This window comes from Syngnathus acus, chromosome 16, assembly GCF_901709675.1.
Source record: "Syngnathus acus chromosome 16, fSynAcu1.2, whole genome shotgun sequence".
Lineage (NCBI taxonomy): Eukaryota > Metazoa > Chordata > Actinopteri > Syngnathiformes > Syngnathidae > Syngnathus > Syngnathus acus.
The window spans coordinates 10,233,777-10,260,809 of NC_051101.1; the positions used below are offsets into that span (position 1 = coordinate 10,233,777).

At 40.6% G+C, this 27,033-nt stretch overlaps 3 protein-coding genes across 8 annotated transcripts in view; 2 read left to right on the forward strand and 1 right to left on the reverse strand.

Moving 5' to 3' along the window:
- Nucleotides 1–311: 311 nt before the first annotated feature.
- On the reverse strand, nucleotides 312–2,605 carry stmn1b (stathmin 1b). Of its 2 annotated transcripts, none has more exons than XM_037274601.1 (7): nucleotides 2,501–2,605; nucleotides 1,984–2,010; nucleotides 1,517–1,689; nucleotides 1,239–1,391; nucleotides 1,001–1,153; nucleotides 732–923; nucleotides 312–645 (listed from the first exon to the last, which is right to left on the reverse strand). In XM_037274601.1, the coding sequence occupies exons 2-7, from the start codon at nucleotides 1,997–1,999 to the stop codon at nucleotides 607–609; spliced, it is 726 nt and encodes a 241-aa protein (XP_037130496.1). In that variant the 5' UTR covers nucleotides 2,000–2,010; nucleotides 2,501–2,605; the 3' UTR covers nucleotides 312–606. The 2 variants fall into 2 exon arrangements, with proteins under 2 accessions (XP_037130496.1, XP_037130497.1); XM_037274602.1 differs by having other exon boundaries at nucleotides 1,984–2,014; nucleotides 2,501–2,587.
- An 888-nt stretch (nucleotides 2,606–3,493) lies between these two features.
- On the forward strand, nucleotides 3,494–8,552 carry serinc2l (serine incorporator 2, like). Its single transcript, XM_037274464.1, has 10 exons — nucleotides 3,494–3,648; nucleotides 4,322–4,483; nucleotides 4,584–4,771; nucleotides 5,465–5,544; nucleotides 5,639–5,776; nucleotides 5,866–6,035; nucleotides 6,211–6,301; nucleotides 6,529–6,679; nucleotides 6,756–6,962; nucleotides 7,221–8,552. The coding sequence occupies exons 1-10, from the start codon at nucleotides 3,610–3,612 to the stop codon at nucleotides 7,357–7,359; spliced, it is 1,365 nt and encodes a 454-aa protein (XP_037130359.1). The 5' UTR covers nucleotides 3,494–3,609; the 3' UTR covers nucleotides 7,360–8,552.
- A 3,034-nt stretch (nucleotides 8,553–11,586) lies between these two features.
- LOC119136048 (transcription factor HIVEP3) overlaps nucleotides 11,587–27,033 on the forward strand; it is a 32,835-nt gene continuing 17,388 nt past the window's right edge. For 3 of the 5 annotated variants that reach the window (XM_037274145.1, XM_037274144.1, XM_037274149.1), the window contains exons 1-2: nucleotides 11,587–11,857; nucleotides 19,880–19,953. The gene's annotated coding sequence lies outside the window, so the exon portion shown is untranslated. Of the gene's footprint in view, nucleotides 11,858–12,051; nucleotides 12,215–19,879; nucleotides 19,954–27,033 lie in introns of all 5 variants that reach the window. The other 2 variants (XM_037274148.1, XM_037274147.1) reach the window with 1 other exon arrangement.

Consider the following 27,033-nt stretch of genomic DNA (forward strand, 5'->3'; position numbering starts at 1 on the left):
ACCCAAAAATACATCATTAACGCTGTGCACATGATCATGTCTAGACAGAGCTAAGACTATCACGAGACTTTTTACTGAGCAACTGGAGTGCATTCCAGGAAATCATTTAACTGATACTTAACCATGACAGACTATTATAGTTTTCTAATAAAATGTACATGTTACTATTTATTTGAACTCAGTACGTCAGTTTTCTCTTAAGTGTGGTAAACCCTCGCCCACTCCTGATTCTGCCACTAGGTGTCAGTAGTGTGAAACCACAAGAGAAATAGCTCAGGCCCCCCCCCAAAAAAAAAAAAAAACACTGCACCTTGCGTTTATTAGTAAATCATGCTTTATTACAAAAAAAGGTTTTCCAAAAATGAATAAGAAATGAACAGTACCTGCAACTTTAACCATAAATCGTACAACAAGTGCTGCATATGGACCAGTATACTAATTGGAATGCCCAGTAATAGAAAAACAGTTAGCACCACAAACAATACAGCGTAATCAGCTGCCAACAGGAACTAGAGAGGCACTAATATTCAGCTGCAACTATAAAAACAATTGTAACGCAAAGCTTATCCATGAGACTGTCGGCATTCATAAATTCGTTTTCCCCCTTCACTCCCTTGTCTTCTTTGATTCTTCAATTTTCTTTTCCTGTTTAAAAACAAAAGGATAAAGTTATTGTTTTTTGGAGTCTCAGTTGAACTGCAACTTTAAAGATTGACAAGACCAGCACATACTTTCTCTTTGAGTTTCTTATCGAGAGCAGCCAATCGCGCTTGGCGGTTTTCTTGGTTTGCTTCCATCTTCTGGTTGAGCTTCTCCTCAGCTCTCTTGCTAAAATTGCTACAATCATCCAAAGCCCTCTGGAGCACTTCTCTCTCGCGCTCTCGTTTCTCAGCCAATTGCTTCAGCACTTCAGCCTCGTGGCGCTAACAAAGACAAAAGTTAAGTGTTTCACCTTGGTTTAAGATTTGTCTTTTGAGTCCATTCATGTTTCTTAACTTACTTTGTATCTCTCCTCTGCAGCAAGCATCTTCTGAGTAAGCTTCTCCTGAGTGGTCTTGCTGAAGTTGCAGCATTCATCAAAGGCCCTCTGGAGCACTTCCTTCTCACGTTCTCTCTTCTCCGCGATATTTTTCAGCACCTCAGCCTCATGGATCTGGCAAAAAGTCCAAATTGCATTTTGTTTCACTTTTGCAGTATTTAGTTGATTTGTTATATATTCATTTGGGTTGTGAAAATACCCCGTGTCGCTCTTGTGCAGCCACCATTTTTTGAGTGAGCTTCTCCAGGGTATTCTGGCTGAATTTGTCGCATTCATCAATGGCCCTCTGGATCACTTCCTTCTCATGCTCTCGTTTCTCTGCTAGATTTTTCAGTAATTCAGCCTCGTGGTTCTTGGAAAAAGACAAAACACAATTGAGCCTGTCAAGTTCAATGCAAATGATAATTAATCGTGATAGGTTTTAGTTGATTTAGCAAATGTTCATCCAGCTCTTTGAATTACTCGTGTTGAAGATACCTTGCGTCTCTCCTCAGCAGCCTCCAGCTTCTTCATAATCTCATCCAGTGAAATTTCTTTCTTTTGGACAGGGGACAGTGGAAATTGTACTTTTGCATCAGGGGAGGTGGGTCTCAGGATGAGCTCAAAGGCGTGCCCCGAACTACGCTTGTTCAGCTCCTTAACTTGGATATCTGTAAAACCACAAGGGTCGGACATGACGGCATGAACTTTAAGTTGGTTTTGATGGTAATTTATTGCATATCAGAAGCTTAACAAATCCACAAGTGACTCAATGCTAATCACATAAGGAACTCTAGGTGCAATTGATAATCTTACAAATTAAGTTGAATTTGCACAATTTAGAGAGAGGAAATTCAAATTAATGATTCAAGGTTGCTGGAGAATTCCTAAACTAAATATGTTCAGTGTAATTCTTTCAAACAATGTCAAATTGCAGCGTAAAGTTTCCATTTTATTGCACCTACCTGCAACTTGATCCATTTCAGCTGAGGCTGCCTGTACACAGTTGAAAGAATAAGCACATGGATATTAAAATGAGTCAAATTCAAACACCACTAATGCGTAGTTATGTTGTTTTTCTGTAGACGAAGGAGTGCAGCGAATGCGCTAAAACAAAGACCTCGTGTTTGGGGAAGAAGAAGAGAAGGGAAAAAAGTCAAGTTGTGGCCTGCTGAGCCATACACACAACCCATGTGAGACGCAAGCGATAGAATTGAGCAAAATTCATTTTCACAAGCACGCGTGAACGGCATTTTACAGTTAAAACTAAAATAGAACAGTATATACTGAGACGGGCAAATCAAATCTAAAATGGCGTTTTGGTCCAGGTGCAACTTTCCATTGTCGCCATGTCGTGTAAACAACATATTACCTGAAGTTGACTTCGATTTAAAAGTCGCAAATTTTACCAGAATACTCTTGAAGTTTTTTTACACACTAGCAAGCGGTATGAAGGACAATTTAAACGATCATTGTTCTCACCTAATGGGTTTTTAAGTGCTCAAATATGTTTCCGCTCTAAAGTTAATGTCGGAAGTCACCCGCCAACTGAGCAGCCTCGCGCACAAAATCGGATCCACGGCGTCTTCTCAGCTTTTAACGTTGATTGGTCGAAATCCACCAATCAGAGAGCGCCCGTGACGCTATTCTAAACAACGGTAACGGTGACGTCACATCAAAAACCTCACTTCTCAACTCTTAAATACAAAACACTACTAGTTTTTCAGAGTCCTGACATCACCTGTTATAATAAAACTGTTAAAAATGTGATAGTGAAGATCTTGAATGGGTGCACAATAATGCATTCATTTAGCTTCATGTTTTCATGCTATTGATTAACAATAACAACTCATTATTTGATTAGCTTTTGCTTGAGGCTTGTTTGTCAATAGTAACTTCATGGGATTGTTTCTTTAACCAATCTCATTTCTATTTCACCCTTACAGGTCCAGACTCTGGCACTCGAGGGCATCAACAACTTTGCGTCCTCTGAGGTTGGTCAAAGATCATCTAGAAAAAAAAGGTCTGTAGCGATCTGCACACCCTAATGAATTAATAATCAGAATCTCTTGGTGAGTATGATATTTTGATACCTATTATCGTTTTGTTTTTTACCGAACTCATCCAGGGGGTGCTTGTTGTTTGTGGTGGTTGTTATATTGTGGTTTTATGCAGGCAGATGACAGGGCTTCCGATTTTTTTTTATTAGTGGCACAACCCTAATCTGAAATGTTAGGGACGCACAATGTAAATCGATTTATGTCAATAATCACGTTTTCACTCATTTTTACCATATTAGGAAGCTCTGTGGCATACCATGAACACAAGCACTGTAGAAAATGGATGGATAGTTATATAGATAGTTGGGGAAACATGGTGAGAAAATTAATTTTAAAAGTAAATGGGAAATGAGATGTCAAGTAGGCTAAAAACATTTATTTCAGTCAGTAAATCTTCACGCCGTTAGGCGGCGACGTTTTGTAGAGCACTTATTTGCCAGCCAACAAAAACCACATTCCTGTTTGTCTTCAGACAGCTTACACACGGAAGCTGAGCGAATATACATCTAATCTCAACATTTTGACGTCACCATGGGAGCATGTATGGCACTATGTTCTTTAGCCAGCTGCGTAAGTATTTTTCTTCAATTTTGTAGTCTTTCTTGAATGGTTTCGCCTAAATTTAGTCGAGGCTTTGGAACAAAACAAGCAGTTGGCGACGCCACGGAAAAACGACCAACTTTCGAGTTTATGAGCAACGAAAATATGCAACGAAAATATGGAATGACGTGTTGGCGTCTATCAAGATACTTAACATGGGATACTTAGTTACATTTATATTTGAAAACTACGCAACGTGACGTCATATTATTCAGGAAGTTAGCTTTACAAGCTAGCTCTCGTCGACCCTCAATATATAAGCTAGGCGTTCGCTTTCACCAGTTTATAATATTCTGACCAGTACGCCATTAAATATTTTAGCTGACCCTCCACACCCTTTCTCGTTTGCGGTTTAAAAATGGACATAATTTTTGTCAATGGCGACAATAATTAAAAAACGCCCTTCCAATCAATGACCTACTTGTGGCGATCTCAGTGGTTGTAAAATGACGTCATTTTTATACTCATTGACAATCTGTCAATCAAATTATTTAGGTTTTACTGAAATGTTCAGCCTCTCCTTGTTTTTCAATACAAACACAATTGTTTATATGCAAGCAGGGCTGTGTTTTGATTAATAATCGACTTAAAGTGTCAAATATAAACTGTTGTCTCCCATTTGATATCTTTTGCAATCTTGCAGGCTTCGTGTCTGTGTGGCTCTGCACCATGTCTGCTGTGTGGCTGTTGTCCCTCTTCCAACAACTCCACTGTCACACGCCTGGTTTTCAGCTTCTTTTTGCTGCTCGGGACCTTTGTGTCAGCCATCATGATCTTTCCCGGAATGGAAACTCAACTACGCAAAGTGAGCCATTGACAATTAGTTTTACGAAAAAACCCTGACCAAGTTTTGTTATTTTGCGTATTGTGATTAGATGTGTTGATTTAATTTTTGGTTCTTTCAGATCCCGGGATTTTGCCAGGGTGGAAGCACTATACCTGGCTTTGAAAACCAGTTTGACTGCGACGTCATCGTGGGCTACAAATCTGTATATCGTATTTGCTTTGCAATGACCTGCTTCTTCTTTCTCTTCTTCATCATCATGCTTCGTGTCAGGTCCAGCAAAGACCCGCGTGCGTCTTTGCAAAACGGGTACATGTTGCTTTATATTTCACATGTCACGTGACTAAGTTGTTCAAAGCCAGCCATTTTCAGTCATCAGATCACTGACCATTACTTTTGAGCTGCTAAAACATTTAGTAATGACTTTTGATTGCAAAATAATACTCTATTTTGTGATATACAAGCACTGTGAGTGACATCTACTTACCAGAGCGGCACATCAGCCATTAGTGTCTGTTCACATGACGATCATGTCATATTTCCCAGATTGTCGTTGTACTTGGGGTTCCTTTATGACACACATACTTCTGCAATCATATCACATGCTCTGTGAATTATATACATACATATCTGCTTCGTTTCCAATTGTTTGCTACTGTTTGACTTAAAGTCTGCTGAGTGCTAATGCTCGTCATGACAGTAAAGTCCATCCTTTGTCAACAGTTTTGGAAAAAGTGGTTTTGAAATTGAGTTGTTGCACTGCTGCCCCCTGTTGGTGGCTTGGCTCATCAAGCGCTTGGGAAAAAAACAGAACAAAACCCCTCCTTGGCAGCTGCACTGAATGTTGTAATTTTAATGTGTTAATTGTGCACGTCATGTTTTTTTAGAAAAAAATATTTGTTCTGAATCAGATGTTTACAAAAGACAAACAGACTGGAAATGTGTTTGCATTGTTGACTTAGCTATCTTACTTTCTTGGCTGTTTTTTTTTTTGCTTTTCAGTTTCTGGTTCTTTAAATTTCTCATCCTAGTTGGGATTATGGTGGGAGCCTTTTTCATCACTGATCCGGTATTCCATACTGGTACGAACAAAATTCATTTATTTAGTCGCAGTCTATTTTTTAGTTGTTGACAGCTGTCTGGTTTCTCTGTTTCTTTTTTTTTTTTGCTTCACAGTGTGGTACTATTTTGGACTATTGGGCTCGCTTTTATTCATTATCATTCAACTCATACTCCTCATTGACTTTGCCCACTCCTGGAACAAAGCGTGGGTAGGAAAAGCTGAAGATAACGACAACAAGTGCTGGTATGCAGGTATTGCAATTTAATTCCTGACGTCTCCCATAAATGCTGTAAATGTTCTGTAAACATTGACCCAGTTTTTTTTTTTGTGTGATTGCCAGGCCTGCTGTCTTTCACCTTCTTGTTCTACGCCCTGGCTTTTACCGCCATCGTGTTGTTTTATCATTATTACACACGATCGGATGACTGCACAGAGCACAAGGTCATCATCAGCCTCAATCTTATCTTCTGTGTCATCGTCTCCATTGTGTCCATCCTCCCCAATGTTCAGGTAACTAACTTTTTAAAACATTGATGCTAGATTTTAACCTCTAAAAGCGCAACCTAAAATTTCTTTTTTTTTTTTTTTTCCCTGTTTCTTAGACTGAATGTTTTTTTTCTAAATGTCCTCTTGTTGCACATCATAAAATTTAGTGCGGAATATACGTTTGCCGTGTTACTTGCAGGAAGCCCAGCCTTACTCTGGCCTGCTGCAAGCTTCTCTCATCTCTCTCTACACCATGTACGTGACTTGGTCCGCACTAACCAACAATCCAAGTGAGTCTCATGATGTCTCATTCACACTTCAGTCATTTGTGATTAATATTACAACAGACGCCATTGTGCTAAGTTCTGGTCAGTATATTTCTGGTTATAGCTCCCGTGTGTCTTATATTTAATGCTTGCATTAGTTTGTGTACCTCAGGGAACTCTTCAGCAGGCTGAGATTGTAAATTCCTAAGTAGGGAAATTCAATAAGTGCTTCTACGGTTGTGATGTCACAGATCGCAAGTGTAACCCCAGCCTACTGAGTCTAGTGTCGAATGTCAGCACCACCTCACCCTCCAGCGAGCCCCCACCAGGCCAGTTGCAATGGTGGGATGCTCAGAGCGTCGTTGGCTTGCTCATCTTTTTCTTATGCACCATCTACGCTAGGTGAGTTGGGCCGTCTGCACACATTTTCTATTTTATCACCTTATATTTCATCTGACGTTTCTTCCTTGTGTCCCAGCATTCGTTCATCCACCAACACTCAGGTCAACAAGTTGCTGCAAACGGAGGAGGGCGGCGGCGAGGCTGGAGAAAACGTAGGCCAGGACGGCGTGCGCAGGGCCGTGGATAACGAGGAGGACGGCGTGACTTATAACTACTCGGCCTTCCACTTTCATCTGGCTCTGGCGTCGCTGTACATCATGATGACCCTCACCAACTGGTACCTGTAAGTATGATTCGCCGACAGATGGCCGCTCGTGGGGGGGTTCGGGAGTCCTGGGAAGACGAGAGGAAAATGCGAATAATTGATGTGCGCCCAGAATTAGAAATTATAATAAACTGTCATTACGATTCTGTCCACTAGAGGGTGCACAAGAAGCTTGGGTTGCAAATGCACTCCAATTTCCTCTGACTTGTATAATCGCTATGTTTGTACATAAATGTTTGAACTTGTTTCACTTAACGGTTCTTTTGCCTCTCACAGACCCGACACCACCACGCAAGCCATGCGGAGCAGCATGCCGGCCGTGTGGGTGAAGGTGTGCTCCAGCTGGCTGGGTCTCAGCCTGTATCTGTGGACCCTCGTGGCCCCTCTCATCTTCCCCGACCGAGATTTCAACTGAGCGGCAGGTCTTTTCATTTTGGTTTGGCTGGCTTTAGCGATTTAAAGGACTATAAATGAGGTGCAAATAATACAGGAAATGCATGAAGATGTTTTTTTTGCCTTTGACTCGGTGTGATCATCAACCGCAGACACTAATGGGTCAGGTTAATAAGAGCTTGAGCTACAGGACTTGATTCTATTTTCCAATGACTCACCTTGATAGGCTTCGACCTGTCACCTGATATGGCGTGACTGTGTGAACTTTTATCTTTCTGCCCTACTTTACTTACCAGACTATCACACAAGCTCAGAGACTCGACACTTTCGCAATCGCGCAAATGTTTCTTACTGAAGACCAGAAACACCAGACTTCCTGTTAACATTGTCTGGACCCACCCCCACCCCCCCTTTTTGATTATTTTGACGACTATTTCAGTGCTGAGGGCAACATGGGGAAACCTCCTTTCGAGTCCCCCCCTGAGGGAGAGGTGTGCAAAAATGAGATAAGAATAAAACGGCACACCCCGCAGATGGTGACGAGGGTTCCCTTTTTCTACGCAGTCAGAGAAGTAACAAGGCTGCCGTTTCATTTCACATCTAATCCGGTCAAGGTCATGCAGTATATCCCGAATGCAACACCGTCTCCACGTCTGACTGTGGCCTTGTTCAACCATCTGTACCTGCATAGCAGCACATATTGATTTTTGGCAGCGCGCCAGACTCACATGATGCGCACACGGGGCTCCCCGTGCTCATGCATATGTCATCATTTCCAAACAATTCAGCTGCAATGTGCGGAACAATCAAACCAGTGTGAAAACCCGTCTTTGCCGCGATGTGTGTTCCTGGTGGTTTTTAAAGTCATTACTTTCATTATATTTTGGTTTTCTACATTTTGCTGTGGATGAGGGAGGTGTGTTCCCCCCCCCCTAATGCTGAGGTCTTGTTTGCGGTATTTAGTTTTAGAAAAAGCATTTTCCAAGTGTAGTAAAGTTTTACCACCATCACTTAAGTGCATTATCAAAGCCAATTTTTTTTTTTTAAGGAAATTTTTCAACATTGCCTTCTCATTTTATTAAAAATTGTAAAATGCTGATGCGTGCTTATTTTACTGTACTGTTAACACAAAATCGTGTATGTTGATTTTATTATTACAAATTAAACACTTGGACTCGCTTTCTATTGTGATAGCGTTGTCATTTCATAAAAACACTGTCAAGGTTTCACTTTTATTTACATCCAGTTCCGCTCGTCCAGTGATTCACCCGTGGGTGCAACCGATTGTACTCAATGTCTCCTTATCTGTGCCGTCAAGGTGATGCATATGTTTACTTTTAGACTTGCATAGAGGTCACGCTGTGAAAACTTTGGGGCCCATGGTCTTAACATGTGACTTGCATGTTCTGTCTGCAGATGCTAATGTTGCTAATTGCACTTCCTCTTCTTGTTCATATGCATACTCTAAACGTGTATTCACGTTAATGTACTTTCAGACCACTTTTTTTCCATTATCTCAACTACATGCTCTTTGTGTGTTACTGTAAGAAAGCCTTTGCAGTCTTTATGATGTTATTTCCTTCTTTGCCTGACTGTGAGGAATGTTCCTGTTAGTTCTGGTTGCCATAATAGTGGTCTAGTGCACTTGGCAATGTCTGCAGTTGCACATGACACAATGTGTTCTGCAGGCTGACTTCCCAGCAGCACACCCGCGCCGCTCAACCTAATCCACATATGTCCTGAATATAGTGACACTGTCACGCTGTGTAACTAATTTCCTTCTCTTTGGAAACGAACACAACAGAGATGGCAAGCGGACAGTTTTTGACCGACGCTGATGTTTTCATTCATTTTATCATTGGTGTTGATTTCAGAAATCTCGTTTAGCTTTACGATAGACAAAATATGACATTCAACTATTGATTTATTTCAAATACATTTAGTCACTGAGTTTGAACTCATCAGCCCCCTCCATGACCTCAAAATGGCCTGGCCGGCTGCGAAGCAGGAACAATCTGTGTTTTTCAGACTGGAAATCCTGTCTTGTCCCCTTTTCAACAGTGCGCCTCATTCACATTGGCATGGTACACAAGTCCGGAACCCTGGCCCAGACGCTCTGTCGACTCGTATGCAGTCATCACGGAAACACACAAGATACTGTAGTAAACAAAGCGGTGACATCATCAACCCTGAAGATTAAAAAAATTTCAATCACATATCTGCTGTCTGGCTTAATAAAACTCCACTCACTTATTTCTTCATTTCTCATTTTTTAGAGATTCAATAATTCTTTGCACTGTTCCAAATGGAAAAAAGCTTGTGAGCAGCCAACAGCATCCATCCAGGACGAATTAGCTCAACGCCATAAATTAGACTTTTATTTCCACTAGTATCGCCACATCTACAAATGTGAGCTCAGTCATTCTCCCAGGAAAGATTGAAGTCATTTGCTTTGGCCGTTGACTCGGCTGTCATAAATCCCACCTTCATTTCCTCCGTTATCATCTGATGCAATTTGTCGCTGTAATACGAGATCAGAAGCTGCAATGTGCTGATTATCAACCACTTAGTGTAACTCTGCAACTGTGCTTGGTTAGGTATCCTGGGATTTTTACTCGTGCAGCCACTTTATACTGCCGTTTACTCTGACCTCAATTTTTTGCTCATTATACCACGGTGAAAATGTCAGGCAGTACTGTTTCTTGTGATTTTTAAAATTGTCCTACTTCATACAGCGTGTTGGGCATCCCTAACCCGATGGAGTGAGAATGAATCCAAGCACCCGGCCCTATATTTGAGAAGTTTTGTCCAACAATCTTGCATCTAACCCCTTTCCCTCCATTGAGTGAATAACCTTTCTTTTTTTGGCAATCCCTGACTGCAGTGCAAGTACAGTGTTAGTAGGACTCTCCCGTATGCATGCTACCCCCCCCCCCCCCCCCCCTTCAGAGGCGCAGCTGATGCAGTTATATAAGTCAGTAGAGTCGGCGTCTGCTGTGAGCCAAATGCCAGGCCAGTCTGGTTACATAAGCCTGTCAGAGTCATATTGTAGCATGCAGTAGGGAACGCTCACGCCGCTGCGTCTTCCTGCACGCCTACCATCGCCTCCTCTTGTCTCTCACTTCCTCCCACACAGCTTTCCTTTTTGCTCTCCTATTTTTCCTCTGAAAAAAAAACAAAAAACATCCCTCCCCAACCCTCACACTTTTCCTTCCCTTCTTGCCATAGTGTTCTTCTCAATATAGTGAGAGCAGATGCACAGGCTTTAATGACAATGTGGCTTTTTTAAATACTAATGTTAACTGTAAGTTTTATTAAGCCATTATTAGAAACAGTGTTATATTTGGGTATTTAAGTAGTTGAGAAAACAAAATGTTATTTATGTGACCTATTAGAGTACACAGATTTTTTTTTTTTAAATGGAATATCATTATGTTTAAAAAAGAAACACCAATATTATCTCCTACTCATGTTGGTTTGAATTTTCTAGCATTGGAAGGGTCGTCTGAGGTAAACTAAAACTAAAATGCAGTTCTCCAAAATCTGACAGGGGGGCTCCACACAGACACAAAAGATATTTGGAAAGCACACAAAGCAATTCAACTCTATCTCACCTTCTATATTTCAATGGGAGACTATGGAAGTACAGTAATGATTCTTGGTTTCAGGTTTTAGTATATTTTAGCTCCTGGCAGACTGTAACATGTCAGCATCCTCTTGTAAGGTATGTAGTAATATGCATCTGATTCACAAAAGTATTGATACACATTTTTAATCATTTAATTGATCTGCTGCAATTAAATAATTGACAGGACAGGCCCGGATATGCGGCATGTTTGGCTTGGAATGGACCAGATGTTTTCATGAACTTCCCGAAGGCCACCAGGTATGTTGATGACCCCTTGGCTTGACACTTTAGTTCTACTTTAAATAGTAATTCTTTAGGACATTATCATAAAACAATAATTTCCTTTTCTATTATTTTCTATTATGATCATGAGCACAAGGCCCTATAGATTTTGGTTTTTGCTTATTAATTTTAATTCTGTTTTGCTGATTTAATATTTTATTATTATTATTATTAAATAATGTTAAAATATATACAATAATATTGAGATGTTAGATGGATCTATAGGAACTCATGTACGGTAATGGGGAAGCACTCCCGCCAGTAGCTGCTCCGTTCCGCTCATGAATATTCATGAGGTAGGCGGGAGCGGGCCAACCCACTGGAGGAGACTGAGAGGGGGGCGGTGCCGCCGGACCTGCCGCGCGGAGTGGTGCGGAGCCGGAGTGTGTTCTGCGTGATGTTGTTTTGTTGTGGCCGTCAGCTGAATGTGGACCCGCTGTCCGCTCTGACACAGCGGCGGGAAGCCCCCTGACCCCCCCTTGACCCTCCCTCCACAGGACCCGTAGGCTCGGAGAGCGGCTCCATCCGCGCATCACAATCCAGGAAATGCGGACCGCTGGCCCGTTCGCCACCGGATAAATGGCTGCAGCGCTTTTACAGTAGCAAACTGGTAAATATAAACCCCGCTAACACGGCTTGTGTGTGGCTTTTGTTGGGAACATGGCAGCGGCTAAGTTAGTGGAAGAATGACGTTGACGCTTCCACATGCGGGCGGTGACGTGAAGTTGGCTCGCTCGTTGGCTTGGACGTGAAACGCCATGGAAAATACGAAATGATGATATTGTTTTTTTTTTTTACGAGGAGAACAGGCAAGATGGGTACCGCACAGCAGTCGATTTAGGAAATTTGGTGAGGCGATCCAAACTGCTTCCACCTTGTTTGCACCATATTGGAAGCCCCCCCTAAACAATTGAATAATTCTAAATGAATCAAGGTGCAACAGCGCATGCAAGATGGATCTAAAAAGGTAAACCTGTGAACTTATTTTTATTGTGGACTCCACCTACACATGGCACATTTTTACTGGATGACATCATACTTTAGCTTCCCAAATGATTGTGTGCTAGGCTTTACTCAGTGCCACAGGCTTATTCGAGCTGGCTTATGTTAATAGACTTGAGTGAGATGTGTGTCATGTGTGGGGTTTGCCTTAAAACATGAGCTCATATTTGGGAGTAACATCTGTCCAGATAACAGGTGGATTAGTGACGGAGTCTCCTCAGGGCAGGTCAATTTTTATTGTTTGCAGCGGTATTTATAGCTTCTGTTTGTCACAGTATGGTTATTTAGATGAAAGCATTATAAGTTGTGGGAAAATACTTTTCAAAGTTAAATAATTGTCTTGTAGTATCTTACAATCAAGATGGAACTCTTTCATCTTGTGGAAACCACCACACCTGAGGAAGAACAATTTATCAGAAACGGGAGGCGTGACCGACAAGGTGTCAATCATTTGCGCTGGCCTGTCATCTTTGTTTTCAGGGGAATTCTTGAAAGTTTTTGGGAATATTCACCACTTAGTGCCATAACAAATAAGTCATGCTGCCATTGTAGCAGACATGGCTAAAGCTTTTTTATGATATTATGGCTAGCTTTGTATTGCTATTGCTGTTTTGTTGAAGTTGGACAGCTTTCTTAGTGACACAACAATGCAGTTTTCTATTTGTATGCCATTGAGGATCAATATATATATTTATACATATACGTATGTATGCTAGTATTTATAAGTAAACTATGCTAACAAATATATACTATGTCTCCCTCACAATTGTAGGTGTAGTCCAGGATCATAAAAAAAAGTTCCCAAGCTTGAATTATAAAAATGTATTTTCATACTTGAGCACTTAATTGCTTTAATTGTTTTCAAGTCCTAGTAATTCTTTTAATTGGACTATTATTTAACTGTTGCCAACATTTCAGAAATTAAGGTTCTCGAATTAGTTTTCAAGTGTAACATTTCATGTTTATGGTGTCCAATAACTATAGTTTACTTTTCTTCTAGGGGGGGATCAAAAATGCATTTAAATTTAGGTCGACAATATATTTTAATTCCCCTAATAGATGCAATTTATTGTAATTTTTGCAGTGTCACCAAGCCTAGCTAGCTAAAGAGTTCACACTCGTGTAAAATAGGCTTCTGTGTATTTGTATATAAATATATGTTCTTTTTGTTTAAGCATCACTATTAAGAGCAGTCCATCTGCTTTCAAATAAATTATATTCAGATAGAGAATATATTGATGATTTGACAAGAAGCAATTACATGTGTAAGAAAAGTTTGCTCTTGAGAAAAATATCTCTAAAAACTCATGAGACAAGAATTTGCTAAGATGCACAGTGACAAGCCACAAAGCTTGAGGGAGGATGTCCCCTTGGACAGATAAGTCCAGACTGGAACATTTTGGCATGTCACATCAGCTCTGTGCTTGCAGACACAAAAATGAAGTATGCAAAGATAAGAACGTTGTACCGTCTATGAAACATGGAGGAGTCCTAGTGACTCTTTAGTAGCCTTTAAAAACCAAACAAAACAATTTTTGGCTACTCCTCCAATAAAGTCCAAAACATACGGCTCAAAAAAAATTGTTTTATTGATTTACACAAACTTGTTTGATTGCAGTGATTCCCCAGAAGATTGTGTAACCAAATATTACATTGAGGACATACCGTATTTTTCAGACTATAAGCCGCACCGCATTATAAGGCGCTGTCTCAATTAACAGGTTGTTTTGGGAAATTCCCGTACATACTGGTTATCAGGTGCATTACTTCACATTAAAGCAAATTCGACATCGATATGGCGCACTATTTATTTTTAAAATTAAAGGCTTAAGCGCCTCATAGTCAGAAAAAAACTGACAAATATTTCATCTGTTTATTTCAATTACCATCACAAGTTTTTATTTCTTTAATGAAGGAACAACCAACTATTTTTTTTTTTACGTGTGTATTTGCAGCTACACATGCAGTCCCAAGCATTTTTGTGTAAAAGCCAGTCCTCGGGGCACTGCTGCGGCATACCTCCTCAGCTCTGTTCTGTAAACGACTGCACAGAAATACAGTACGGTATCAGACCACAGCGGTGAAGGGGGGATGAGTGGAGAAAGGCCAATATGCAATTATTTCTTATTGAATCAGCACAAAGCGGCAGGCTCACGGTGCGTCGCTCTTGTCTGGATGGAGACCACTTGTGGTGCCGGCTGAAGGAAAGGCGCTAACTCAGCAGGCGCCCAAGTAGCGCGTTGCTCGGTGTCCCTTTTTTTTTTCCGGGGGTGGCGGCAAGAAAAATTGACATCATAATGCAGTCGATTTTTGAAACATCCAGGAGGTGCTGGAGCCATTTTTGCCATTTATGGTTTCAACATTGTTATGGGCATGTTTAAAATTGGATTTTTCTACAAGCCCACACCCAGATTGGTGTCTGCAGTAGTTAAATAAGCACACAAGAACTGAAAAGCACAGCACAGTCCCTTCCAGGATATTGGTTGACTTCATTTGTTTTTGGAAAACCAAAAAGGGCAAATGTGATCATTTTGTCATCACTCTTTAGAGAGCGAGAAAAATACAATACGTAGAGTATATGCCCTAACTGATGAACAAAAGTATCAATAAAAAATAATGAAGCGCTAGCTAATTTTTGGCACTTTTTTTGTGGCATCAAAATCTGCCAAATAATTTTAGTAGCTGGACAAGGTTGTCCTGCCCTTTTGTTTTGAAATCACTACTTGCCTTCATGTAAAACGACTCGGTCCTTTTTCTAGTATAATGTGTGCAACAGAAATACTGAGTAAATGGATTAAAAGTACTGAAGCACTAAAGTAAAATATGTATTTTTTACTGTTTCGACTTTTATGCTGTCAAAGAAATGTGGCGGTGTCCCTATAGCTTTGCTAATGTTACGTGAGTAACAAAAGAAAGGCTAAATTGCTAATGCTAAAATGCTAACTAAATTTTTAGCATGTGTACACATACTCTCCTACCATGTTGAAAATGTTAAGAAGCAACAGAAAAATGCTAAATTGCTAATGCTAAAATGCTAACTAAATACTTAGCATGTGTATACATTTCAATCTACTCTCCTACCATGTTGAAAATGTTAAAAAGTAAAAAAACAAATGCTAAATTGCTAATGCTAAAATGCTAACTACATTTTTTTACATGCATGGGAATCTACTCACGAAAAACCATCTCGTGATGCGCTAAAATAGCACTACACTATCTAAGTGTGTTTACATGTGGTCTAGACATTTGTTTAAATTGCCATTGGTGCGGAAATTACTATTTTTAAACCTTGGACTGGGCAAAATATATGTTCTTTAAAATACCCATATACATACTCTTCATATTTTTACAGCCGAAATGTCTTCTTAGGAATGATGACTAGTTGCTGCTGGACGTCATTCTTGGTGGAAAGTGCCATAAAATATTGGCATTAAACTATCGAGTAGACTTTCCCAATGAGTTTATCCGGACACAATAAAAATGAAATGCACCTCGCTGTGATTACAGGAGACTTGAGTCAACGTGCGTGCGGCCAGCCCGCGTGTGTTCCCCCCCTCGTACCTCCCACCGGTGCAACACTTAAGTCGGAAAAGGGCACTTTTCTGCCAATTGACACAGCAACACTCAATTCCTTCTTTCACCTGGCGTCCGTTCACCACGCTGACTCAGCCTTGCAGGTGGCAACGTGTTGATATAAGTTCCCCCCTTGCCAACGGGAAAGAGGTCGTGTCGAGTTGCTTCCGCCTCAGCTTCTCGTACACATGTGATTGCAGCTTATGAAAAAAAATCAGGGGCTGTTTTTTTTTTTTTCTCGACATGGAGACGGTTTGGTTTTAATCTCATTTTTTTTTTTTTTTTTTTTTTTCTTCCCAGGGTGTTGAACAGATGGCGTTGTGTCTGTACTGAAGAAAAAGTGAGCATGAGTGTTCAGTAACGGTCTGGCCTGCTTGACTGATTACTCAAAGTACTGAATGTGCTTGCGTGTGTGAGCATGCTAGATGGTTTTGTTTGCTTTCAGACAACCAGAAACAACTATGTCACTGGTTGCATATAAGAAAACGTATAAAATCCTGATGACTGATCAATGTCTGTTAATGTACAAAGGATTGGAGTCAAACTTCTTGTTCAACAATTATTGAATTTTTGTTTTCACTGGGATAGGCTCCAGCACTCCCGCGACCCCCGTGGGGACTAAGCGGTTCAGAAAATGGATGGATGGATGGACAAGATATAACACGGTTGGGCTATTTATCGAAAAACAAAGAAGAAGAAATTGAAGGGAAAAAAACGATTAATGTGCCGATTAATTGTGTGTATCCGGTTGGAATTGACTGTAAAACCAAAAAAAAAGAAATTCACATATGTATTGATTGATTGATATCTTTATTTCAAACACATCCAAAACAAAAAAGAGATAAAAAAAAAACACTTTAAAGTGCCATATATAAGTCCGTACAACAAACAAACAAACAATAAACCAACAAACTGAAAAAAAAACACATAAATAAATAAATCAATAAAGAATGCTCGAAAAGTAGGAGGAGGAAGCATAGCTTATTTAAATACGAGAAAAAGTTCTGCTGACGTCAATTTACATTTGAAACATTAATTTGACCCACATCTTCATTAGTCCTACATTTGCACGATTGGGGTCAGTCTGCACTTGTCCTGACCTCACAATTGAAACGAGGACAAGAATATACACAATGTGTGCTAGTGTGTCTGCCGGGCCCTTCCTCATATGTGCCAGCTTCTGTTATGTAATCTTGTGTGGACAAGCAGACAGGCAGTGCGGGCGGGTTCCACTGCGAGAGGACCGGCAGCGGTGATTCGTTAATCTCGGGGTTAATCATTACCTGTGCTGTCGCAAACTTGAAGGTTTGCTTTTTTTTTTTTTTTTTCCAATGCACCAAATAAGATGATTAGACGGTGTAATGTTGTTTTTACTCGGAGTCGTCTGGTATTTTTGCCCGCACACAATGCGTCTGGCGTCTCCTCCGTACACTTGATGTCATAATCTCCCCCCTGTGTGTCAACATTGTGCTTATTTTGTGCGTGTTGACTTTCCACAGTGGTGAGTGTTATGTAATAGTATGATTGTAAGCTTCTGTGCTTGTACACCACAGGTATGGAAAAGAAGGGCGTGGTCAGAATGTCATTGTTGGAAATGGAGTGGGGAGGATGTAAGACATGATACACGTTGTGGGCTAAAGTATTTTGGACAGTGACAATGGAATAAAATATGCTAATTTGATGTTTCAGTCTGAACACGGTTGAAAATTCATTCAAGCAAACATTTTTTTTCAGCTTTCATCTTCTTTCTTCATGATAATAATTACTAAGAATTAATGAACCTATTACGTCTTTAGTTAAAGTGAAACAGGTTTGTTATTTTCGTTATTTTTTTCCCCAAGCTGCGGCGCCTCTCGCAAATTCTCTGGCGCCCCCCCCAGGGGAAGCTTGGCTCACATTTCCAAAACCACGTCTAGCCCAACCCTTGATTAATTGTCCTTCGGTATTTGAGTCCACGTTTTGTAGCCTAGCAGTGATGAATTCCTGAAGTGAACAGAGGAGAGAAACATTCTGAAGGTAGTCTCCCAAGGAGGCTCTGTGATGAAAAATGAAGATACGCGCCGGTGTGTGTGTTTATTTGTGTTCATCGATCAGCGATGCAGCGGAGGGATTGTATTTCACTACTAGCTTGATGGATCTCAAATGCGCTGCTTTGTTATATCAGCTTTGCAGCCACGCTTTTACTAATTGCAGCTACCCACAGTGCAGTATTTCCATGCGTGTAGTAGATGCATGGCAGTCGTTTGGCAACCCGCGATGAGAGAGGGCGAGAGACGTGACACCCGCCCTCACCTCTTTCTTTGTCTCAGCTTATACTTGAGAAAGACTTAAGGATTGCATGGGGGATTTCTTCTGAGTCTAATAAGTGGGAAAGTCCTTCAAGCCCTGCTGTGCTTCGGATTCAGTTGTAGTTGGAGATGGGCATTTCCTTGTTCGACTATGGCAAGGGTGGTAAACTCTTTTTTTGTCGAGGGCCAGATACGGCCCCCGTGCCTTGAGTTTGACACCGATGGACTATAGTGACAATCCAGATGGATAAAAATACAAAAGGCTTTATGAAACCCATAATGAGGTGCATAGTTTCCCACATTACAAACTGATGGATAACTAGTTTTGAAATCAGAGACTAGTAAAAACTGTTCAAATCGTTTAAAAAGATGAATAGTAGTAAAAATTGCTAGCAATGACATTTTGTCATTTTAGTCATGACACAAAATCGATGCAAAATTTGTCTTGGCGGGCCGCATAAAATGATGTGGCGGGCCGTATCTGGCCCCCGTGCCTTGGGTTTGACACCTATGGACTATGGTGACAATCCAGATTTAAAAAAAGGCTTTATGGAACCCATAATGACTCCGGCATGCATGTATTTATTACTTGCCGCAGTGTTGCCAAGCTGTGCCTTACTTTGTCAGGTAAGGTCATTTAAAGAACGCCTCACTTTCGAAGCTGTTAATTATGCACAAGTGCGGTTGACCATCACTTTGGAAGCGTGTTTACTTTTGACCTTATTAAAGGTCAAAAGATTTCTGCTAGATTTATCCTTTTCCTAGAGGTCGAATAATTCTTGTGATGCTAGACTGATTTTCATGGCGATACATTTAAGTCGATGAAAGAGACCCAGTGTTTTAATGTTTACTATTTGATGTCACTTCATACCCTGTGTTGACTATACTACGTGTATTTATGCACACAGCACAGGTATGCCCCAACATGTTTATATACATTAAATGCATATGATGTTTTTGCTGATGCGTCCATATTGCGGCCCCAAAGCGAGAGGCGAGCGTTTCAAGTAATTGAAGGTCAATATTTGCCCGAGTGTTCCCTCAGACAGCTTTCCTGGCTTTTGGTCTAGACGGAACACAGGGCTCCCTCTGTGCTTCAGTAAAATCAGAGGGCCTGTCATATTTTTGGTCTCGCTTTGCTAGACTGATCTGACTTCCCCAAGTTTACACCGTGAAAAAGCAGCGGTTACTCTGAGCGATATGGAAACTCCCTTTTCGTCAGATCACCCGAGGGAATCGGATTTGTTGCGGAACCGAGGCATGCGGCTGATCAAATTCATCTGACATTGCGGTTTGCCTGTCGTATTGGTTGATAGAGGAAATATGGAATAATTGACTAAAATGGGTCTGCAGATTTACATTAATTACATTAATCGTTATAATCGCCTCTTCGATTTGAGTCCTTCGAGATATGAGCCGTTGCTAGGATGATTTTTGTGCTTTGAATTGGAAGCAAAAAATTGTAATTACTGGATAGCAGCATGGAATTTTATAACAAGAAACAGTTTGTTCAGATGATAGTGAATAATTATTCAAAAAAGAGAATAACTTGATTTTTGAATTGAATAATTTTTGAATAATTATTAAAAAAAAAAGGCTATTTGGTTATTTAAAGATATTTATTATCACACCTGATATTATTCTTACACTTGAGATTCACTAGTAAACTAAACGTAAAACAATTTAATGTTTCAAATAGTACACTACTGTGAAGGACTATATTTGATGATCAATAATGCTTTGCTAATTTTTCGGTTGGTGTTTTGTAGGGGCCTGGAATGGATCGTTGGCATTTCCATTCGTTCCAATGGGCAAAGATGTTTTGAAACGCGAATGATTTGAGGTAAGTCACGAAATGGAATGGATTATCACATTGTGATATTATTCATGTCTGTAGTCACTTTGCACTTTCAGCATTTAATCATTAGCTTGGCTCATAACATTGTCTATAAATGGGGTACTTAAAGAGTCTAGAATTATTTTGCACTTTTCAAAAGACTCTTCTTTGTTTTTATCAAGACATACTTCAGTACTATAATTTGCTTTCAAACAAAAAACATTTAGTTGTGGAAAAAAAGGTCAAATCCATCATAAAACTTTTTTCATCATTTTAAACAGTTTTCAGTTTAGCTTTCAAATGTTATTTTTTGTGCTTGACGGATTTCATTGCTCCGTCAACGGCTGAACAAAGGGCCTTTCCTGTGTGTCAATGTCACAAGTTTATTCTCAGAGTTCAACAACAGCATGCAGTAGTGAATCACTGCAACATCACTGAGTAATAATCTGTCACATTGTGGTCACACTCTTCTGAAGATGAATCAGGTGCAGGTTCTTCCGAGCAGGAATCTCTTTAACCGCTCGGCCATACATTGCCCCATCCACCACAATGATTACAAAAATGTTTCTCAGTGGCATGAAGACACAATATCCCCCCCCCCCCTCTTTAGCAAAACCCCCAGAGTTGCTGACACAGACTCACCCATTGTGTAATTGAGAAAATAAACAGATGATGGGGAGGAAAGGAAAAAAAAAAAGCATGTGGTGCCTGTCATAGGACTATGTGTTTGTCCTTGGCTGCAGGACATCCAAGTCAGTTTTCATCACCATTTGAAAAGATGGATGGGGTGGGAGAGATTGGAGGTGAGTGGGTGGTTGGAGAGTCAAAGTTGGCAAAATATTAGGTACCAACTCCAACATATCAGCCTGTGTACATTTTCTGGACAGGCTGTAGAAAATGAGCTTTGATTATGAATATTTTGGTCATGTGGAATTTGTATCAGGGTTTCAGGCAGCCAGGAAAGGGTGCAAATGTCCTTTCATAGGCGCTGTACATAAAAAAACAAAAAAACATTCACTGCTAACCTTTGACGTTAACATTAGCATTCCTCATGCTATTAAAATGGCTTTTTTAAAGCTATATTAAAATAATAAAATAGCATTTCTCAGGCTATTAAAATGTCATAAGTATATGAAAGAAAGATTAATAACGGTGTGAAAAAAATAAAGTTTCATTCATTCATTCATTCGTCGTCTATGGCAGTGAATGATGATCATTAAAAAAAAAAAAAAAAAAGAGGCAACTTTACATTTTGCAGGCAGGCTTTTTAAATATCTGAAAAAAGGACAAAGGAAAGAAAACGGCGCTAACATCGAAGGTGTTTTCTATTATGTAAGCTTCCAGTCAGCAGTCCTGTTGTTTGCATCCAGGTAGTCCCAGAGTTTTGCACAGTCAGCAACAAGAAGGAGCAACCCCAGCTAGGTCACCGCAGAGTTTGAATATTCATCACTTGTGCCGCGTTTGTCCTCCAAGGAAACGTTTGCCCTGGCACTTGGCCATAAATGAGAAATAAAGGCATTCTGCTTGTATCGTTAGACGAATAAAGTCGGACAAAAGCGTCCGGGGGGAAATTACGATCTGCTTCACCCCCCCTTCTTGGATTCCTAACTAGGTGCTATCTGTGTAGCTTATAGGTCTTCTTGGAGAAGCTGAAGCAGCATGGCTGGTTTTCCACTCACTGCCACTGAGTAGGTGTCCATTTACAGCGGGAGTGCCTAAATTACACAGAAGAGGGAGATGAAGAGAAATAGGCCCGACGAGTAAAAGCTCGAGAGTTCGAAGAGGTGGGTTGGCGGGTTACTCGCTTTCCAAATCCATCTTCTCTGGAAGCATGTGAGAAAGTTGCCCAGTTTGAAATGGGGGGGTGGGGGGAACGGTTCTAGTGTTTTAATGCTAGCTTGATTAAATGAAACTTTTGTCTGTTTCGGTTCGACTCATCGTGGTTTGTCGTTTCCTCTTTAGCCGCGGGATAGGTAGTGCGAAAATATAAAACACACAAACAAGACAGGATTCTCCTGTATTTACTTCTCGGCATGTGACTGCTGGCAAGAAGACAAAGTTAATCCAGACGAGGAAAAGGAGATTTTTCTCTTTACTGGAAAATAAAAAAAAAAACTGGGTAGGCTTGTTAATGTTTGGGATTCTCTGTGATCGCATCACATTTTTGTTTTCTCCCTTGGCTTTGGCTTTTGGTGCCATTCTGGGTGGGAATTCATGAGACAAGTGCTTATAAGAGGATCCTGAACATTTTGTTCTGTTTGTTTCACAAGTGCAGCCACATTTTATTTATTTTTTTAGAAGCTGCACTTTTCTATGCTGAGCTTGTGCTAATGTTCCCTCCCGCCAACTTTTCTAATTCACACTTTATTGCTTTTCTGTGCAACAGCAGTGTGATCAGATTATCCTCCGAGCGTGTTTTGTCACAGCGTTGCATCGCTTTCCGCGTTGTCATCGCCACAGTCGACTCGGCTGTCAAACGTGCCTTTATGACTATTCGCAAATGTGCCTCTCCTCAGAAGCCGACATCGCAATGCAAGTAGGAGGCCGGCTATTTATGTATCCAACACCAGTCATCTTTTAAGTATTCCCATTTTGACTGTCATTCCGTTTTGGCTGCGGCTGCATCCAAATGACTTCAGTGTGTTTTGTTCACTTTTCGGTGACGTACTGTAGGGAAATATTTAGCAATAATTCAATGAGTTTTTTCGTACAGAAGGAAAGAGATGTGCAGACTAGTCAGTTGTGACACTTATTGTATGGACTGTATAGTATAAGTGGTGCTAAAAGTATGCTAAGCATTTTATGTTGCCTTGTTGGACTGAGGAATCCCAAAACAATATTGGTGGACCACAAGGCTTCCCGAGTTTAAAAAAAAAAAAGCAGCAAAGTATATAAAGTGTATAAATATTTTTACATTTCTTTGTATTGTTTTTTTTTTATAAAATTTTTAGCATCATAGGATTCTTTTATTGAAATTTCTATTGAATAATAATACGAACAGATGAGGAAATGTTTTGCTTCAGCAAGTCTGATATTAATAGATCAAAATTGAACAGTAAAATTGTGATTTTTTTTTTTAACGTTAAACAGTAATGCAAAACGTTAATGACATTTCCGCTTTTACCAAACGTCCCCTCACAGATGTTCCATTTCTGTGGCCACATTTTAATTTACATCCTGGTCATGGGCTGACAGGAAATATTTTTGCCTGCACTGTTTTTTTTACATTTTGGCTTTATTGACACATTCTCGGACATCTCTTTCCATAAACAGCAAAGGCCCTGATGCGATTTAATGGCAAACTGTTGACATTTGCCAGACCACAATGAATAAAGTTAAAACTGCTGGCAGGAAGAAGTGGGTTTATTTGCTTAAACTGCAAATTGCACTATTTGTGTTTCTGCTTGTTATCAGTGTAAGTGTTCATATATTAATATTTGTGTAAGACTTACAGTATGTGGATGTAAAATCCAGATAGTGCTCACTGTGAGTCTTGGCAGACATTTTGCCATCCAAACGAAAAGCATTTATTTATGTCTTCAACAACATGTGGCTGGCATAGATAGAATAACAAAATTGTTTTAATAATGTAAATGATAACAAAAGTAATTGGTAATAATGACGTTGTGAACCAACGCGCACACCGAAGCCAAAGTGTGTGCGTGTTTTTTGTGTAACAACATTTACAGTACATAGAAATGGACCCCCACCTTGAGTCAAACATACATCACATGGCAGCCATACTGGGTGTGGCAATGTCTAAAGATGCTCAGTTTACTTGCACATGGATATGTCGCAATCATTTTACACTCCGAACTCGTGAAATTATTTGGGCACCTAACATTATTTTTAGGACAATTTGTGATAGGCGTTTATAGATTAGATTGGATAAAAAAACTCAACACTAGTATTTCTTAAACACAAAAGTATAGCTACCATGATATAATAAACTAAGCATCCAGTTTAAAAAAATTAATATTTTTAGAGATCCATGCCTTGAGTAAGGGGACACAAGCATCTTGGTGGGCGGGGACAGTCCCATATGCCCCGCCCAGTCCCATATGCCCCGCCCCCTGATGATTGGTATTTTGAGTATAGTGGCTTATTGTCACCTGACATAGTTCGATTATCTCATTGGAAATGACCCAAGTAGTGTTAACTAAGCGTCTGCTGCTGATTATTTACTCTCTCCGCACTAAGGAGGTCAATTTACCTCATCTTGGAAAGTGTGTAGAAGCAAATTGCTTCCCAGAGTGAACAATGCGACTGCTGGAATATCAAATAACCAATTGCTCAGTTGCATCGTGTCCTTACAGTAAAAGCTTGTGACGATGCAGTTCGCCGATACGAGGCATGCATAGCCGAGCGAGGTGTAACAGGAAATCAATGGCCCTCGCCACCTCGACTACATCAATGCACTGTCTCGCATTGTCCTCACACTGCACTTCTTAGAACGCCATCCCTATTTTCAGAACTTTGCTTAGAAGCAATCCGACGACATTGCGACGACGGTGATGATGCCGTTCAGAGGAGGCGCGCCCACAGGGAGGTGCGGTGGCGGGTCGGCAGAAGAGTCGAGTTTCTCCTCGCTGTGGTTTTATGTCGTGACGACAGCTGCAGGAATGCACCGCTAATTCCCCCTAACCGGGTCATGTGGCCCTCGGGGCCTTCTGGCTCGGTAATTGCCTCGGGAGATTCCGACAATGTCTGATGATGATGTCATTCATGTTTATGCACAATAGGATTGTGGCAGTGCGTGTTTCCAAGACGGCGTCGACTTTTTAAGGGGCGTGGCCACCAATGGGCTGTCTAGTAAGCCAAAAGTGGGCCAGTTGGTTGTAGAGTTTGAAGTCCAGTTTGAAATAAAATTAAAAGTCACGAATGTGTGTCGTATCAGAAGTACCTATTTGAAAAATAATCACAACTGAACTTGTTTGTTTTGTTTACCTTTGTTACCAAGCAGCAGATAGCGATGATGATCGTAATCCACTTTGTTTTTACAGTGGGATTTGTTTGTTATTCTTTTGTTACTGTCAAGTTTCACGCGATGCTTTTACATGTTCGTTCGCATCCTGCCTTGAGTGAGTTTTATCGTTGATCTGAGTGGGTGAGGTATTTTGCAATGCAATCCGGAGTCAATCTCATTTTTTGTTACCGGACATGTTGTGGGCACGGTTTCAGTCTCAGAGGGCCGTTGTGAGATATAAGTACATAATCGCCATAATCATATAAATACATGTACGTAGATGATAATAATGATGATTAGATTGTCAAGGAAACCAGGAAACGGATTTTTTTCAATTTTTATTTAAAAAACAAACAAACTATTAAACCAAATTTAAAATGGAAAAATGGGGGAGAAAAAATCCATATTTAAAAAAAAATTCCCATTTAATTTAAGACATAAAATAAAAAAATCCACATTTAAAAAAAATTCCCATTTAATTTAAGAGACATAATATTAAAAATCCACATTTAAAAAAAAGAAAAACCCTTTACCAACAAATGCTTTGAGATGCACCTCAATAAAACCGTTTTCCTAATCCCATGCAGTATTTTCACCCATCCTGTTACTTTCAAAAAAATGCTTTCCAACTCTCAAATATTCACACACACCTCCGCATTTTATGAGCAGGGGAGATTTGGCCCAGAGTGTCGATATACGTGCGGTATCGAAGTCGAAGAGAAGCTGACTGTGCGCTGTCCTTTGAGTGTCTGCTGCAGTGTAGCATGGAGCAGAAAGGCCAGCGGGGCACACGTAGGCGACGTGAGTGTAAACTGGCTGAATGGAGCGGTTTGTCACAGAGGGTAAGCCATGACTCGGGCGGACTTGGCCTTGAGGAAATCAGAAGCCCCGCCTCCTCCGGGATCTGTTGATACATTCTGCAGCCCGGTCGGTCGCTGTTAAACGTAGCTCGGGCCGAGCTTCCACCTGTTGACTCTTTGCCGTGTTTGTGTGGGCGCTGCTAAAAAGCACCAGCAACTTGACAGGTCCAGTTAAGGTGGTTGCGAGATGACTACGATTTGGAGCTAAGGTCATGCAAAGTGCCGCAGCAGCGCACGTGTTTCCTCTTGTACCTTGGCGCAGCTGCACAAAAAGGAAGTGGCACTGAGGAAAAAGTCATGTCATTTTCAAATCAATTGTTTTCTTTGTTGAGCGAAATAGTGCTTCACTTGATTGACTGCCATGCAAGCATTGTGAATTCAGTTTGCACTTCGTGATGGTGGGAATGATTCTTTCTATCTAGTTTCACCTAATAGGTGTCAGGATTTGTGTCATATTAATGCAGACCATCATCGAGGAGCACCGTAACTGAGAGGATGAATTTAAAACAGCCCACAGTGAACTTGTGTGGGTGAAGAAAAAAAAAAAAAAGTGACAATCTGAAATCATTACGTTTTGTAAATGGGTAGGCTGAAATAGTAAAAGGCAGTTGGGTTAAAAAAAAAAAAAATGGAACAGAGGGTGGTCACTCTCTCACTCTTTGGCTATATCAGATATCGCATCTGCTGAGGACACAAATCGATCGGCATTAACAAAAGAGGAGCCGGCTCCACTCCATTAGCTGGCAGCTTGGTTGCACGTGTAACCTCCAACCTCACCGAGTGTTACAGCTCACTTCATCATTTTATGGTTTGCATTCTCAGAACAGTTTGTTTTGGGATGCCGATCGACCTTTAGGTTATTTCAGATCCTTTATAATGTCTCATTGCCAGTTAATGGTGATTTCATCTATTTCCAGTAAATGTAAAATATAAAGTCCCAGTGGTCAAAATATTAAAATCCCCAAATTGACACGAGTCTGCTGCTTGAGATACAAATGGCTTTTTCTTCCTGTTATTTTCCCAAACGCAGTTTGAGTAATAGCACGGCAGCTTTTGTACACTCGGTGGGTTCCCTCTTTAAATAGATCGCGTTTCTGTCACAACACCGCACGCATATGGACACAGCATGTCGATTTACCGGAATCTACCACACTCTGAAATAATCTGACCTCACAACTCAACAGAGACGTCCGTATGAGTCATATTTGCACATTTTGTTGTCCGTGTGTAATTTAAGGCACAAACGTCTCCAAAATGTTA

What these genes read in the sequence shown, in the direction of transcription:
- serinc2l (XM_037274464.1), top strand. Translation starts at nt 3,610, where the DNA reads ATGGGAGCATGTATGGCACTATGTTCTTTAGCCAGCTGC. An exon ending in CGTGCGTCTTTGCAAAACGG is followed by an intron (nt 4,772 to 5,464) that starts GTACATGTTGCT and finishes TTTGCTTTTCAG; the next exon opens with TTTCTGGTTCTTTAAATTTC. An exon ending in TTATGCACCATCTACGCTAG is followed by an intron (nt 6,680 to 6,755) that starts GTGAGTTGGGCC and finishes CTTGTGTCCCAG; the next exon opens with CATTCGTTCATCCACCAACA.
- stmn1b (XM_037274601.1), bottom strand. An exon ending in CTGCTGAGGAGAGACGCAAG is followed by an intron (nt 1,392 to 1,516) that starts GTATCTTCAACA and finishes TCTTTTTCCAAG; the next exon opens with AACCACGAGGCTGAATTACT. An exon ending in ATAAGAAACTCAAAGAGAAA is followed by an intron (nt 646 to 731) that starts GTATGTGCTGGT and finishes GTTTTTAAACAG; the next exon opens with GAAAAGAAAATTGAAGAATC.